Consider the following 15206-nt stretch of genomic DNA (forward strand, 5'->3'; position numbering starts at 1 on the left):
CCACCGGCCCTCTTGGTGTGCCTGGAAAGGCTTTTAGTGGTTTGGCTGGATAAATGAAAACAAATAAAGGTGACAGACAAGCAGACAGCTTTATGATAGCTTCCCTCTGACAGGGAGAAAGATTGGCTGTCGGTGGCTTGATAGAGAAATATCTTGATGGGAGTCAGATAAAGGGATGTGTAACCTTGGTGGTGGAGGATGAGGATTTGCTGTGTGGGAGGATGCGCCAGCAGCGTTATTCCAAAATAATTCTGCCTTTATTTGTTTTTACTTTTTTTGGGGGGGGGGATGCGGAGCCCCACAGCCCATTGAGTTTTCCAAAATAGATCCGCTAAATAAATAATGACAATGATCCATCTTTTATTTATATCCCACCTATCTACATGCAGCACTTGGAGGTGTTTTACAACCTTCTTCTCCCTTTTAACGCCAGCAAACTCACAACTAAAGGCGCATTAGGTGGAGGCAGCTTTACGGGGGTATTTGGATGCTGAAGCATAAAGACAGGCGCCGAGCGGGATTTGCGGAAGCGCCTCGGCTGCTGCTCCCGGGGATTCTAATAGGCACCTTGTCGCTGTCGTGAATCCGGCTGGATGCGTGTTCACGTCTGGAGGCACCGGGGAGGGGCTTGGGGGGTGCCCCGGTGGACTGAACCCCTGGGGACGGGGGCTCTGGAGCCGCCCGAGTCTGCTCCTGGAGCAACAGGGGTTCATCTGTTGAGCGTTCTGCGCCTGGGGGGCTGCGGGGTCCGGGAGCGGCGCCCCGGTGCCCGCCACCCGCTGCATGGGTCGCGGTGCCCGTGGTGGTGCCGTGGCGGGGCCGTGGCGGTGCCGGTGGCCGTGGCCCGCGGTGCCGCCCGAGCCGTTATCCCCACATCAGCGTTTTCCGAGCGCTCCGCAAGGGAACGCGACGCGTTGATGCAAATTATTGTTTAATTTATTCCTGCATCGGAGGTGAATAAATGTAAATGTCTGCGGGGGGGGGGGGCTCCCCCCTCCTGCTGGCGCGGCCCCTGGACGCCGTGTCCGTCTGTCCGTCTGCCCCGGCCCTGCCCTTGGCCCCCTCCGCCCCTTCCTAATGTGACCCCCCCCAAAGCAACCCCGAGCCCTCCCTTTCCTCGAGGTACCGCACCCCCCCGTGCGCTGCACCCCCCAATGTAGAACCTGCCCCCCCTTCCCAAGACACCCTCCCGCTGCTGCCTCCCCCCTTTCCTAAAGGCCCCCCCCCCTTCCCCAGCCCTACCGGTGACCCCCCTCCAAATTCCGACCCCCTCCCCCAGGCCCCGCCCTGGCACCGGGCCGGGCGCGCGCGGCGGCCGCCGGTGGCAACAATGTGTCAGAGGCGGCGGCGCGCGGGGCGGGGCGGGGCCGTGCGGGGAGGGGCGGGGCCGGGGGCGGGGCGGGGCGTGGCCGGGGCGGGGCGTGGCCGGGCGCAGCATGGCGCGGCGGCACTGAGGCAGCGGCGGCCTCCCCGGCCCGGCCTTTGTCTCTCCGGTGTCCCCGGAGCGCAGGAGCCCGCGCGGGGGGCCTCGGGGGCTGCGCCCGCGCCGTCCCGCTCCGGCCCCGCAGGTGCGGCGGTAGCGCCGGGTGCTCGGTGCCGGGCGGCGGTGCGGGGAAGGGGGGCTCGGAGGAACTTGGCCGAAGTTCGGCGCGGGGAGGGGGGGAGGCACCCGGTGCCGGGGCGATCCCGGGGCGCCGCGGGAAGCGGCCGGTCCCCGCCGCCCCGGGCGCGGGATGCGGCTGCCCCGGTGCCGCCGCGCCGCGGCCGCCCCCAACTTTCCCCGCTGACGACGCCCGGGGCCGCGGGCGATGGTGAGGGCCGCCCGCCCGCCCGCCGCCGCCCGCCGCCGGCTCCAGGGCTCCGCCGGCCGCCGCCCCGCCGCCCCCTGAAGCGGCCGGAGCCGCGCCCGCCGCGGCCGGGACGATGCCGCGCTGGGAGGCGGCCGCGCTGCTCGCCGCGCTCGTCGGCGTCTGCGTCTGGACCGACGAGACCGGGAAAGTTATCTCGGACCGGTACGCTGTCTACTGGAACGGGAGCAACCCCAGGTGAGCCGGGGCGGCGGGGCCGGGCTGCAGCGGTGGGGGGGGGTTCTGGTCTCCACTCCCCACCCTCCGGTCGGTGACAGGCGGCCGCCGCCGTCCGTTGCGGGTCCAGCCCCCGGTTTGCTCCAGTAAAGGGGGTGGGCGGCCCCGGGGGGTCGGCGCGGGTCCCGTTGCCCCCTCCGAAAGTTCTCCCGGGGCTCCGGCGGGAGCCGTCCCCGGGGGCTGCGGCAGCGCCGGGAGCATCACCCGCGGTCCCGGGGACGGCCACGGCTGCGGGTGCCCGGGGCGGGGGGAGCGGTGCCGCGGCGGCTGCGGCCCGGTCCCCCCCCCGGCTCCCCTACGCCCAACTTCGGCGAAGTTCAAATCTCTTCTCCCCCCGGTCCTGTCCCACCGGTCCCGTCCCGCGAAGGTCCTGCGGGAAAACCCGAAATACGGTGAAAGGCGCCGGGGGCGGCCCGGGGAGGGTTTGGAACAACGGTTTTGGGGGTGAAACGGCAAAACGGGGCGGTGCGGGCGGGGGTGCGAGGCCAGAGCTCGCGGCCGCCGCTCCCCGCTTGGTTTTCAGCTTGGAAAAGAAATGGCTGCGTCGTCGGTTTAGTTCCCTGCTCCGTGTTTGGGTTTATTAGATTTATTGAATATTTTGTGTTGGTCCCCCCCCACCCCCCAAGCAGTTCTTATTTCTTCCCACAGTGAGAGTTTCATTTCTGTTGTGGTTTTATTCGTCATTTTGAGGAACCCCAAAAAATCCCGTTGGAGAGTTGGAAGTGAGGATGAATTAATTCTGCTCCTGGTTCAGGTGGCTGGGACCACCCAGACTCCCCCCTCAGCTCCCCTCGGTGCTCAGTGCAGGGTCTGACCGGGCCGGGCACTGGGGACTCGTGTAAAAGAGAAAAAAATGACCAAAACCACATTTCCCCCCCCCAGTTACTCAAAGCTAAACAGGCCCTGCTGTGTCCCCCCTGCGCTGGCTGCAGGGCGATGCTCAGCTCCCTTCTGCAGTGGGTGCTGCTGCCTCTAGGTGTGGACTGTTCCGTGCTCTGGTGTGAAGCGTGTTCCATGGTCACCCATGGGTGCCCATGCGGTGGGGCCTGGCCCTGGGGCAGGGCAGGGGGGAGTTGGGCCATGGCAATGTGGCTCATCCTCGGTGGCACCTTCTCCTCTTCCGCCACAATACCCAGCAGTGTCCGGTGACACCATCGCACTTCGTTGAAGTTCCCGGTTGCCTTTTGGAGCCGGTGGGATGCACGTGGGGCCGAGGACCCTGGTGAGTGTCGGTGCCCATGCAGCCACCACGTCCGCTTGGGGGGACCATCCCGGTGCTGTTGCCCCCAGTCTCATGCCCCTTGTGCCGCCCCAAAATTGGGGCAAACCGGTGCCTTTGTGCGCGGCGCTGCCTTCGCGCGGTGCCTTCGCCGCGGGCCGCCTGCGGTGCATATGGATTTTATTATCTCCCTCACATTTTTGTGGGGGATTGTAAGAGGCAGGGAATTTTTTTTTTTTCCCTTTTTTTTTTCCCATTGCAAAGTTTTTGGTTACAGTTCCTGGTCCTCCCCAGCTCCCACACTTTGGGCTCTTTTCCTTTTGTTCTCCCAAACGCCAAACATGTGCAAGGGGTTCCCCTGGTTAAACTCCGGCATCCCGGCTGGTGGAGATGAGGGCAGCATCACTGAGCGGTCGAGGCTGTGGCTGAGATTGAGCTCCCAAAGGTTCCTACAGCACAAAGTAGCCCCTGGTCCTTGGGTGACATGTCCTGGGAGCTGGCGCGGGACCCGGCGATGGATTCGGCTTGGCCTCATGAGCTGCCCGTGTCCCATCGCCCCTTGTATGTGCTGAGATGGGCTCCGCAGAGAAAGGCAGTGGGGAATTTCTCTTCGAAAATAGGTAGTGGGTCATGATTACACAGATCCAGCTTTTTTCTACACCTGATATTAGCAAGGAAAATATATTTGAGGAGAAACTGAAGCAGAGGAAAGGAGCTGTGCGGGGTCGGAGGGACGAGCAGACAATGGCTGGTGGGTTTCCGCAGGCACGTCGCAGCGCCGGGATGTGACCCACATTTCCCCAACGCGGGAGCACCCTGTGTCGCAGTTGGCCGAGGCGCTCCCTGGGTGCACCTTTGGGTCTTGGGATTCAAGGCGATTTATTGGGTGTTGCAAAGGTAGAAATTGTCATTGAGTTTTCTCCTGGTTTCCTTTTTGAACCCAGCGGTGATTTTATTTTGTCTCTCTGGAGTTACTAGAAAACTACCACATCCTTAAAAACGAAGAACAAAGTATAGATGCTTTTTCTGGTCCCTTGTATTCTTTCTCCCCCTCTCTCCCCCAATATTTAATAAGGGGAAATCAAAAAGGATTAAAAAAAGGGTGGGGGGAAAAAAAAAAAAAGGGAAGGTGAACCTGCCTGGTGCTTGTTTGAACCCACAGACCTGATCTGTTGATAAATATTTTTTCCTTGTGTTTCTATTGCAATCTATATTTTATAAAAGACAGTAATAAATCTCCTGGTCAATATGATTTGCCCAGATTAGAATAATTCTATATTTCATAATTGGGTCTAAATTAAAAATAAGCGCTACCTCGGGATGCTGCAGTTTGCCTGTTCTGTGGAGATATTTGAGCCACTCGCTGTGGATTCACAGGTTTCATTTTTTTTTCCCCTAAATGATTTTGTAAGCCTGCATTTGGAAAAGGGTGTCTGGGGCCGTGCTGGATGGAACTCCTGGATTATCCTGGGAATAGCCGAAGGAGGAAGAACACGTCTCCATATAATGATGCGCTGTTTCGATACCCACAGATAACTGTGGGGTTTTGCTCTGGAGCGCGTACAGACTCACTAACAGTGTTTCATCCCCAGGGTGGGATGTGTTGGCTGTGCCCAGGCAGCAGCAGGGCCGGGGCTGCTCGTGGGTGAAGGTTCCGCATGTGATGCTCCTGCAGATGGGACCACAGGGCACGAGAGCTGGGCAGGGGTCCGGCATTGTGGGCAGGGGTCTGGTGTTGCAGACAGGGCTCTTCCCTCCATGGGGTCCCAGAGGCCATGGGGCTGCTCTGTGTTTTCCAGCCGGTGTGGCCGGTGGCACGGGAGCTGCCCGTAGGGTTCTTGGATGGATTTGCAGCCTTGGGACCCACAGCAGGTTGAACCAATGTCCAGGAGTGTCCGCTGGTGGGATGGCATCTCCTGGGCAGGTCAGGGGCTCCAGCTCCATTCCCCCTTACTCGCATGACCCCTGTGCAGTAAGATTTGGGATGAGCGTCTTGGATGCAACTACAATGCGGGGAAAAAATCAGGGGTCTGGGAATCCTCAGCACTGGGAGGGGGAAAAGGTCTGCGGGAAGGAGTGACCTGTCCTCAGAGGGTCCCTGATCCCGGGATTCCCAGCCTGTGGCCTTGGGGCTGCGACTGGAAACCTCTGGAAGGCTGAGGAAGGACAGAGGATTTCAGATTCATTTTTGTCCCCCGCTCTACCTACAGCTATGTAATGGGCAGGTTAGAGTAATTCCAGAATGACAGTGTTCCTGCAGCCAAATGCAATTCCCCTATTCGCTATCTCCAGAGGGGGAAATGTGCAGTATTGGGTATTTTCCTCTCTGTTTACAGTACGGATACAAATGCTGTAAATGATCTAGATTTTGCTCATGGCCTATATTTAACTGAGGTCATTTCTTCGCCTCAGCAGGTTTATTTTCTGTTTTTTTTTCTTTACGTTTCTTGTTTTGGTGGTGAGCACAGCAGGGGGTCAGTTCTGCTCCTCCGCACTCCCCAATACCGGCATTGGGAAGCCGGAGAAATGGTTTCTAGCGGGGGATTTACCGCAGTTGGCAGGAGCTCAGGTGATGCTCAGGGACCATGGTGGCCGCAGAGTAGGACTTTTATGGGGATCCATGCGCAGGGATGGTGGAGCTGGGGTGAAGGGGCCAGGCCGATGGCAGCCGCGTGTGCCGCTCTCCTTCGAGGGAGCGGAGACAATGCGCATTTGGCTTTTCCAGGGAATTTGGTGCTGGAGAGGAGCGGTTGAGTGGGATGGCTTGGCTCAGGCATGGCACTGGATGTGCCCACCCGTGTATATGTGCTGGGGTGGGTTTGGTGCCAGCCCTTCCATGGGGTGGGTTCCCCAAACCTCCATCTCCTTAGCTCTGCCCAGGGCTGCCTGGGCTGGGACCTTTGGGTGCCCCGCTCCCTTAGGCAGGGCACCCCATTTCCCCCTCAGAGTGATTTTAACGTGTGTTTTAACTCCAGCACTTGCGTGGTTCCCGTATCACCATCAGGCCGAGTCCCCTCTCCGGGCTGGAGGCGCCGGGGCAGTTGGGGGTGCTGGTCCTCGGCCACGTCCTGTGTCCTGTGCAGTACTGCTCTTTTAGTTTTCATCTGTTTCGTTTTCCCTTTGTGCCGAGATCATTTGCAGCCCTCCCCACCCCTCTTTTCCAGCCCGTTAAGCCGTGTTAGCTATTCCTCACCAGCCCAGGTCTGCGGCGAGCGTGGTTAATGGAGAGCAGATACAAACAGGTCCAGCGTCTCTGACAAGATTTTCTCTCCCTGCCCGTCTCCGTCTCTCTGCCTGTCCCTTTCTAGGGACCGCAATTACATTCCCTGCTGGTTGCACATTTGGTATCCAAATGCCAGCCATGCGCCGCATCCTAATGCGAGGATGGGCTGGGGGCGCGTGGCGCTGCCAGTGGGTCAGTAGCTCCTGGAGTCCACGGTGTCCCCCTGCGTGTCCCGGAGTGGGGAGGCACAAAGAGGATGGGGAGTGAGAAGGGTGCAAAGGGTGAGAGGGAGAGAGATGCTTTCAGTTACCATTGGAAAGCTTTAAAAGTGCTTTCATATATATGTGTGTATGTACACATGCATGCATGCACTTCACACGCATAAATAACACAGATGTCCAAACACTGGCGTGGCTGTAACCATCCCTATGTTATACACGTATGTAACGTCTACCTGTGGGCTGAGGGACGTGTAGGTTTAGTTTTGCATGTCTGTCAACGCAGGTTTCAGCATCCCGGTCTGCTCTCGCCCAGCCATGCGTCTGTCTGTCTGTCTCGCTGCATGTCCCGTGTGCCGGTGGCTGTGGCTCTCTGTGTCCGTACCTGCAGACATTTGACAAGGTTCATCTGTCGGGTTGGCTGTAAAATTGCAGCAATTGTTCTTTAAATAGCTCCTCGTTCTTGATGGTGGAAATTTCGGTTCTTTTGTGTTAGGTATTAATCATGACTTTGAGAGGCTTCGTTTTGATCTTGCAGGGATCTTGCCCTGCTCCATTGATTTAATGGGGTTTATGGAGGGCGAGCAGATCTTACCCTTGTTCAGGGGCAGAGATCTTGCCCTGCTCCGTTGATGTAATGGGGTTTATGGAGGGCGAGCAGATCTTACCCTTCTTACCTTCGCTTCCTAAGAGGAGTTTAGAGTCTTTTTTTCCCCCTCCGCCATGACCCATCTGAGCCCAACGTGCTTTAGCCCGAAGTCTGGCCATTTCCCTGGGCCTTGAGCATCATCAGGAAACCAAGATCAACTCCTGGGTTGCCTCCGTGGCTGCGCTGTGGTGCGAGTTGTACCGTGGTCTGAGCTGCAGCGGCGAATGGGTCTGAAGCCTGAGAAGTGCTGGTGTGAGCAGGTGGCCACCACCGATGCTTTGGTCTTTGCCAGTGAATTCAGGAGGTGTCTCTGAAGCCAGGGACACCCGACAACACGGCTTGTGTTTCACTGGTGTGTAGGGGTGCTTGTGTGGGTGCAAACTCTTTGCCAGCAGCCTGGCAGCCGTTCTGCCCTGGCCGATGGGCTTGGGGTCCCTGTTGCCGTCCCCACCGTGCCGCCGGCTGGGTGGGAGAATGTCGGGATGCTCCATGGGGCCATTCAGGCTCGTCCAGCCCCTGCGATGCTCCCGGGCTGTTTTGCCCCCAGCAGGAAAGCTGGGAAGGGATGAGGCTGTGAGAGCAGGGCAAGCAGGAGGGAGCCATTAGGCTGGTGCTGTGCTGGATGCTGGGCAGGGTGCTGCAGCCCTCCACAGTCCCAGTGTGTTCATGGGCGGTCAGAGTGTTGTTATTTATTTCTCCTCTCTCCTTTCCCCCTTTGCTTGTTGCTGCTGCTGTGGCTGGGCTGCTAAACAGCTTCCCATTGTTCCAGAGCTAATTACCTCTTAATGAGGCTCCTTACTCAAAAGCCGAGGAGAGTGGAGGCTGTGGGCTGGGGCTTCATCCCAAAGGGTGGCCAGGGAATGGCTTTGCCTAAAATCCCATATTGAGCCCCAAATGCCATCCCTACTTACTGGGGAGGAGTGAAAACCCCACGGGGCTGGTGTGCTGGTGCTTGGCGGAGCCTGGGAGCAGGTTGCTAGTGTCTGCTCTGGTGTGACAGCTCTGCACCACCCCATCCTCATGGACGTGGGTAACCTTTAGGCCACATCTTTCATTTTGGTGCTTAAAGCAGGGTTCCTCTAGGGTTATCCCTTGGATGTGCGTGCCCTTGTCGGGACAAATCCTGCTCCGCTTTGCCTTTCTCCTCTTGACCTTATCCCATCCCTCTGTGAGATGCTGGATTGAGCCTTCGCCCCTATCAGTGAAGAGCTTTGGCCGGAGGGAGCCGATGGAGAGTCCTTGCTGCCCCCCTTTGGCCTCCACTTGCCCAATCCTGGTTCTGCCCCTGGAATCGTGTGTGTCCGGTGGGGCTGGAGCAGCACCGTGCATGAGGCTGCGGCGGCTCATGCGGCTCCTCCATGTGCCGGATGGCAATGCCGCAGACGTGATCGGGGGGAGAAAGGGTCCTTCTCCAAAGGGATTGGTAAAACACCCGCCTCCGCCCTGCCCCGCTGATTGAAGCTGGGCTTTGTACCCCCATCAGGGGTGGGTGGGAGGATTCCGAACTTCAGAGCGGGATGAGGTGGTCAAAGCGGCAACAGTGGGGAAAAATAAAACAAAGGAGGAAAATTTTCTCCCTAGAATAATAACGAAGGCAGGGAATGACTTCCTCTTCCCTTGTGCCCTTGGGGAGCGTCTGGGACAGTAAGGGCTCTGACCCCTGGAGAGGGGAATGAGCCTGTTTGAGCTGATGGAAGTGCAAAGGCTGGTAGGAGCTTTGGGGTCACCCTCCCAGGCTGCCAGCAAGGGCTCGGTCTCGTCCCGGGCCAGGGAATGGCTTTATGGGGTGGCTTTGGTGGGGTCCCCTGGGGCAGGATGGGGCAGCGCAGCCGGCGGTGGGTGTGAGGTCCTGGGCAGAGGGGCTTGGGGTTCGGGCAGGGCTCCCGGGCTCCCCGCTGCCCAGCTTGCCCCTGACTTGCCCGCGCAGTGAGGCTGGTGATGGTAGTGTTGGGCTCCCGTAGTGCCCTGCCGTATCAATCCCAGGCAGTGATTTAAATGCCCTAAAGTGGGGCTATCGACACTTCATGGCCTCCAGTGAAGCCAAACAGCACTGGGGCCAGCAAGACCCACATTCCTATTCCCGAGCCTTGCTTAGATCTGTTTGCTGTTTCCCTCATGGAGGGATAGGGATGTGGGCGTAAACCAGGATTAAAACTCTTTGTATTCCTCCCCCTGTTAATTTTTTCCCTTCTTCCCATGTTTGCTTTCCAAGGCCCAGCTGCAAGAGCAGAGGAGCAGCGAGCAATGCCACTGCTGGGCGAGAGGCGGCCACAGAGCTGAGCCATGTCCTGGTGGGAATGTGCCAAAGGGGCAGCCGTGGTGCAATCCTGCGGGATGTGGCTGTGGTGGGAGCTCCTCCTCACCAGAAAACCACTGCCCTTGCTTTGCATTTTTGGTGTTTTCCATCTTTTTCCTGCAGCTGTGACATCTGTGCACATGCGTGTGTCATATACACACATACACTCGTTGTGTTGGTGCAAGCACAGGCTGCCTGTGTGGAGTCAGACCCACCAAACGCCAGCCTGGCGCTGGACATGGTGCCGCGGGTCCCCGAGGTGTGCGGTGAGGCTGCAGCATCCGCACGGACACCGTCGGCATTCCCACCGCGCGCTGCAGGAGCGTTACCGGCCCCCACGAAGGTTAAAACCGTCACTCAGTACTTTTTATTTCAATACAGGAACATGCTTTTATTTCAGCTCCTTCCCCACATGATGCTGAAATCCCTCCAAGAATTAAACTCTCTATTTCAGGGCTGCTGTAACTCTTCCTTGGCTCCAGCTTTGGCAAATAGGCGAGTGAATTGCACAAGGGGTTTGTAACGACTGGAAAGGGGAAAGACAGGTTAGATCCCCATCCCTCCTCCTCATGCATCCGAATCGTCTCCTCTATCTATCTGATTAGCGTGGTGTCCAGCTCAATTTCAGTGGAATATTTGCTGTTTCTGGTGCAACCAAGTTTCGTTGGATTTTTTTTTTTCCTCCAGCAGAAGAGGAGGAATTATTTGTATGGGTTTATTTTTTCTTTAACATTACACGGAGAGCAAAACTCTCCCATGTGCTAGGAAACAGATAAAATGTTTAGACAGCAAATACAAATATTTCTGAGCACTCAGCCTGGCTACAGCTATTTCTGCCTGGCCTCCAGCAGGATTTCTGACTGTGTCTTCCAGTGGGGTTTTATTTAGCCTGGCTTGATTTTTTTATTTTCTTTTCTTTTATTTATTTATAAATAGGGGGGTTTAAATTTGCAGTAAAATGAAATCAGCCAAGCCTGACCCTGGAGAGAACTCTTAAAAATCCCAATTCTTCCTTTTTTCAATCCTGTTTCCACTGAGGAAAAAAGCCCCTGGACCTCGCGCCCTGCACAAAATCCAACCGCGACAGGATTATTTCGGCGGCTGAGCTTCCCGCAGCGGCACCCCCTGAGCCGGGATGTGGATGTGAGGAGGGAGCTGGGGGTCCCCAGGTGGTCTTGTGGGACTTGGGGGGGCACACGGAGAGGCTGGTGGTGGGTCCCTTTGTGCTGTAGGTACTGACCCAAAAAGAGGGTTATCGTTTGGCTTCTTTGTAATTATAAACAGCTAATCATAAATCCCTGCAGTTCCCTGGCAGTGTCCAGCCTCGCCGAGCCCAGCAGCCGTCCCAAGGTGTCATTGCCACCAGGTGGCCAGGAGCAGCCCAAGTGGCTGCCAGGGGCCATCGGGAGCCAGGGAAGCTCTTTCCCAGCCAGCTCGATAATCCCAATTATTATCTGGTTTCTTGATCAGGGTTGCTTATTAAACTTGGCACCGCCGGCTTTGCCGTTCCGGCCGCCTGCCTCGGCAGAGGGATTTATCTCCTGCTGACTGGGGAAGGAAATTGAGTGGAAAAACGTGGGGTAGAGCATCCTACTCTGGAGTGCCGGCGGATGCTGGTCCAGCCCCATATGGCTTTAGGCTGCAGGAGCGATGCTGGGGGCTCTGCCCCATCCCCGTTCACCAGCGGAGTGTCAGGACGGGCTGTCTGTCCCCTCATCTGTGCTGGTGGCTGCATCCATGGCTTTGTGTGGTGGAACCACCCCAGTTCTGGGACGGGCGCTTTTATTTCGGTGGTGTTCCAAAATGGCCAGTGTTTCAAAAGAACACATCACCATTTGCTAAGTAGTTATTTTCCTCTTGCCCTGAAATTAAAGGGAACCTTTATGAGCCTCCTCTCCCCCTTCACACCAGGAATATCAGCTTTTTCTATATTCAGGCCTTCCAGCTTGAATTCCCCTGCTCCCCATCACACAAATGTGCTTTGCTGACCGGCGCTTCCTCTCGCGTTTCTTCTCCAAATTTAGTGTTATTTTTACCAAGACAATTGGCCAGGCCTGGCAATCCTGTATTTGGGGAAATAATTGTCATCCTGAACCCTGCAGGGTTCTTCTCTCCGGGGCAGCCTCGTGTGTCAGGGCTCGGTGTCCACCTTGGAATCTTCAAACCCTCTCCTTGGGTTTTCCGAGCTCCTTCATTCAGGGAGAACCCGGTGCCACCCTGCTAGGCTCCGGCAATACTGCAGGACTCGGGACAGAGTCCTGAGCCATGCCACATCCATAGGGATGAGGGGGGCTGTCCCGCTGCCACCGGCACCATGTTGCGGTTGTACAACCGCTGTCAGATGCAGCACTAGCTCCAGCTGCAAATCCCAGTCAAAGCGGTGCTCTGGGTTTCGTTTCTCACAGAGAATCCGAAACAGGAATGGCTTTTGGCTCCAGTTCCCGTCCAACACCATCTCCATTAGGTTGCCTCAGGCTCGCAGGTCTTGGTTTGGCTGGAGCCAGGTGGGTGCCAAGTGCTGTGAAGCACCAGGATCCTCCTGCACCGCTGCCCGGCTCTGTGAGGTGGAATTAAAGGCTAAAACGAGGGACGGGAGCGGGGATCACGCTCTGTGTAGGATGTGTGCTCCAGGAGTGGCATCCAGCCCGCCCGGCGCTGGCGTGCCTTGTGTTCATCACCACGAATTCCCTTCGCCTCTGACCGGCTCCGGGCTTTCCCTGCCTGCAGCCCCTGTCCGCGCAGGCTCTCGAGGTCAGCAGCTCTGAGGTGCAGCCACTCAACTGCTGCCTCTCTGGCTGGACCATCTGAGCTCATCCCCATCCACACTTGTTCATTTTCTGCCTTGGCTCCTTCCCAGAGCTCTCCCCAGCATTGGGATCGGAAGTGCTGGCGGGGCTGGGTGGCAGTGAGGGTGTCGGGGGCCCAGCAGCAGGAATCTGGACTCCAGAAAGCATTTCGAAGCCGTTTAATAATAATAAATCATAATGTTGTCTTTTAAAATAGAAAGCTTTTGGATAAGGTGGAGGGATGCTCTCATCGCTAAGACAGCGAGCTCGGTGTGATTCTGGATCTGATCTCCAGCTCGTTACACGGAGACAAATGGTTTCCCCACTCCCAGCATCAGTTTCTCCACTGTTCAGGTGAGGATCACTGCCAGAGCCTGAATTAAGCAATTAATATTTGTAGAGTGCATGGAGAGATCGAGAAGGACATTGCTCTCCCGTGCTGTACCCTACCATGCGGCGTCCCCATGCTCCATGGCCAGACACAGGAATTTCGGCAGCGAACGGTGCCGGTGGCGTTGGCTGTGCAGTTGCAGAGCCCGGGGCACCCTCTGGGCTGCTCTGGAGCCCCGATGGGGCCATGGTGGCTCAGGGCTGTGTGGTTTCTTGCAGACATGGCCTCTCACCCTCATTGTCCCAAGTGGGCAAAACCCTGGCATCACCAGGAGCCCCGGTTCCTGCCGGCGGGGGGGAGCCCAGCTGGGGTTTGTTTTATTTTTTCCTTAAAACACCAATATTTTTGGATAACTTCACCTTATAAATCACCCCCAAACCCCCCCGGGCTGCCTCGTAGAGGGAGGATTTATGGGCGCAGGTGTAGCAGCAGCAAGAGGAACGTTGTTCCTGGGGACTGGCCTGGTTTAATGTTTTTATAATGATGGTGTTTGCAGCAGCGATCTCGGCGAGGGGAGAGGGCTCTCCTGGCTCTAAATCCTGCCAGGACTGTGATGGGATGGGGCAGCGCGAGGTCCAGCACATATCTGTGGTGCTGCTCGGGTTGAAAGGGGTTGCGGCGCTGGCACAGCGGCACGTCGCACGCCAAACCATCTTCTGCTTGTGTAAATCAGCAGAGTGGAACTTGGGGGATAAGCTGGAAAGGGGATTTCTGAAGCCTGGGGATGGTTCCAGCAGCCCCTTGAGCTGTTCCCGACATCATTCCACAGTGATGGAGCTGTGCGAGGCACCGGCCCGTGCCCTGGTGAGCTTAGGCTTGGACCCGCTCTACAGGGGCTGGATCCTGCCGCGATGCTTAGGGAGCATCAGCACCGCGAGAGACACGATGGGCACCTTGGCCTGTGCAATTGTGCTTGGCTTTGACACCGGGAAACAGGGATCTCTGCTCCTGAGACTCTGGGACACTGGGGTGGCCACAGTCCTGGCCCTGAGGATGTTTGTGGCTTGGTGTGGGGACACTGAGCATGACCGGGGCAGAGCTGGGGCTTCTCCAAGTCCCTTAAAGGGCAGTTTAAATCCCGGGAAGGTCTCACTTTCCCTCCACAGCCGCATCAGTGTCATGCTGGGGACGTGGGAAAGCATCAGCGGCTGTCACCGGGATGAAAGGGCCTGGGGGGTGTTGGTGGGGACAGGGATGCTCGGCCCCCTGCGCCTGGGGGCCGGGGCAGCTCCAGTGGGATTTTCACTGCACCAGCGCTGCCCGGAGCAGCACAAACGAACCAAGTAATTGGCAACATGGAACTATTTTGTGCTCATTAAGCAGTGGGAAGCAGCGGGCAAGGATGCAGCTCCAGCGCGGGCAGGGGCTGCTGGCAGTGTCCCCCTGCTGAATAAACCCCCTGGAGCTCTGGCTGGGAAGCGGAGCCAGCAATTGCTTCTGCGCTGGGGCAGGGACCATGGCCTGGAATCACCCTGGTGTTGGGAGCTGATGGTGGGAAGTTCCCCCTGGTGCTGTGGGGAGCAGAGGAGCTGCGTCCCAGCGCCGCGTGGTCGGGAGCCCGGTGTGTGCATGGGGGGCTGTGGCTGTCGCCGCACGTTTCCTCCTGACTACCGTAAATCCCACGGATTAAAGCTTGAAACGGCAAATCTCAGCAGCTGCCTTTGAGCTCCCCTAACCCTGGTGCTCAGGAGGGGTGTTGAGGGGAGCACCGGGGGGCTCAGTGTCCCCTCTGCTCCCAGCAGAAGCAGGGGGGGATCTCTGGGGGACACCGTAGGGCAGGGAACCCCACTGGGTGGCCTTGTCCCTGGAGAGGTCGGTGCCTGAGGATGCTGCTCCCTTGCACCCCAGCCCAGAGCCCCCCAGCACCCTCTGCCACCCTCAGACCCCAGCACGTGCTGATGGCCGAGGCTTTGCTATCGATCCCCATGGCGTGGGGAGCGCCCAGCGGTGGCTGCAGGCGGGGGAAGCTTTATGGCTGTAGTTAAAGTGACTTTATGATATTGTATCTGAACAATTGCCGGCTATTATCTGGATCGATGCTGCGTGATTGAGACACCGGTTGATAACCCAGCCAGGGCCTCTAATCGCTTTTAAACCGCGCAGGGTCGTTTGTGCTTTCCATAAAGCCCCTCAGCGTTTTCTATTTTAACCGGCTGCCCCAGCCTCTGGTGGGTTTTCCCTTGGGCTCTGCCCACCATGATGGTGCAGGAGGTCCCGACTCATGCCCCTCAACTCACTCTTTGCCCTGCATGGGGACTGGGATGCTGGGACCTGGTTCAGGATGATGGGATGCATTTTGGGTGCTGTAAGGTCTTGTCAGGGTCCCCTTCCCACTTTCAC

At 57.8% G+C, this 15206-nt stretch overlaps 1 protein-coding gene across 1 annotated transcript in view; it reads left to right on the top strand.

Moving 5' to 3' along the window:
• Positions 1-1405: 1405 nt before the first annotated feature.
• The window catches only part of EFNA2 (ephrin A2), a 40512-nt gene continuing 26711 nt past the window's right edge, over positions 1406-15206 (top strand). Inside the window, exon 1 of the mRNA XM_030509139.1 lies at positions 1406-2045. Coding sequence (XP_030364999.1) covers positions 1924-2045 — 122 coding nt within the window. The 5' untranslated portion in view covers positions 1406-1923. The remainder of the gene's footprint in view (positions 2046-15206) is intronic.

This window comes from Strigops habroptila, chromosome 20 (genome assembly GCF_004027225.2).
Source record: "Strigops habroptila isolate Jane chromosome 20, bStrHab1.2.pri, whole genome shotgun sequence".
Classification (NCBI taxonomy): domain Eukaryota; kingdom Metazoa; phylum Chordata; class Aves; order Psittaciformes; family Psittacidae; genus Strigops; species Strigops habroptila.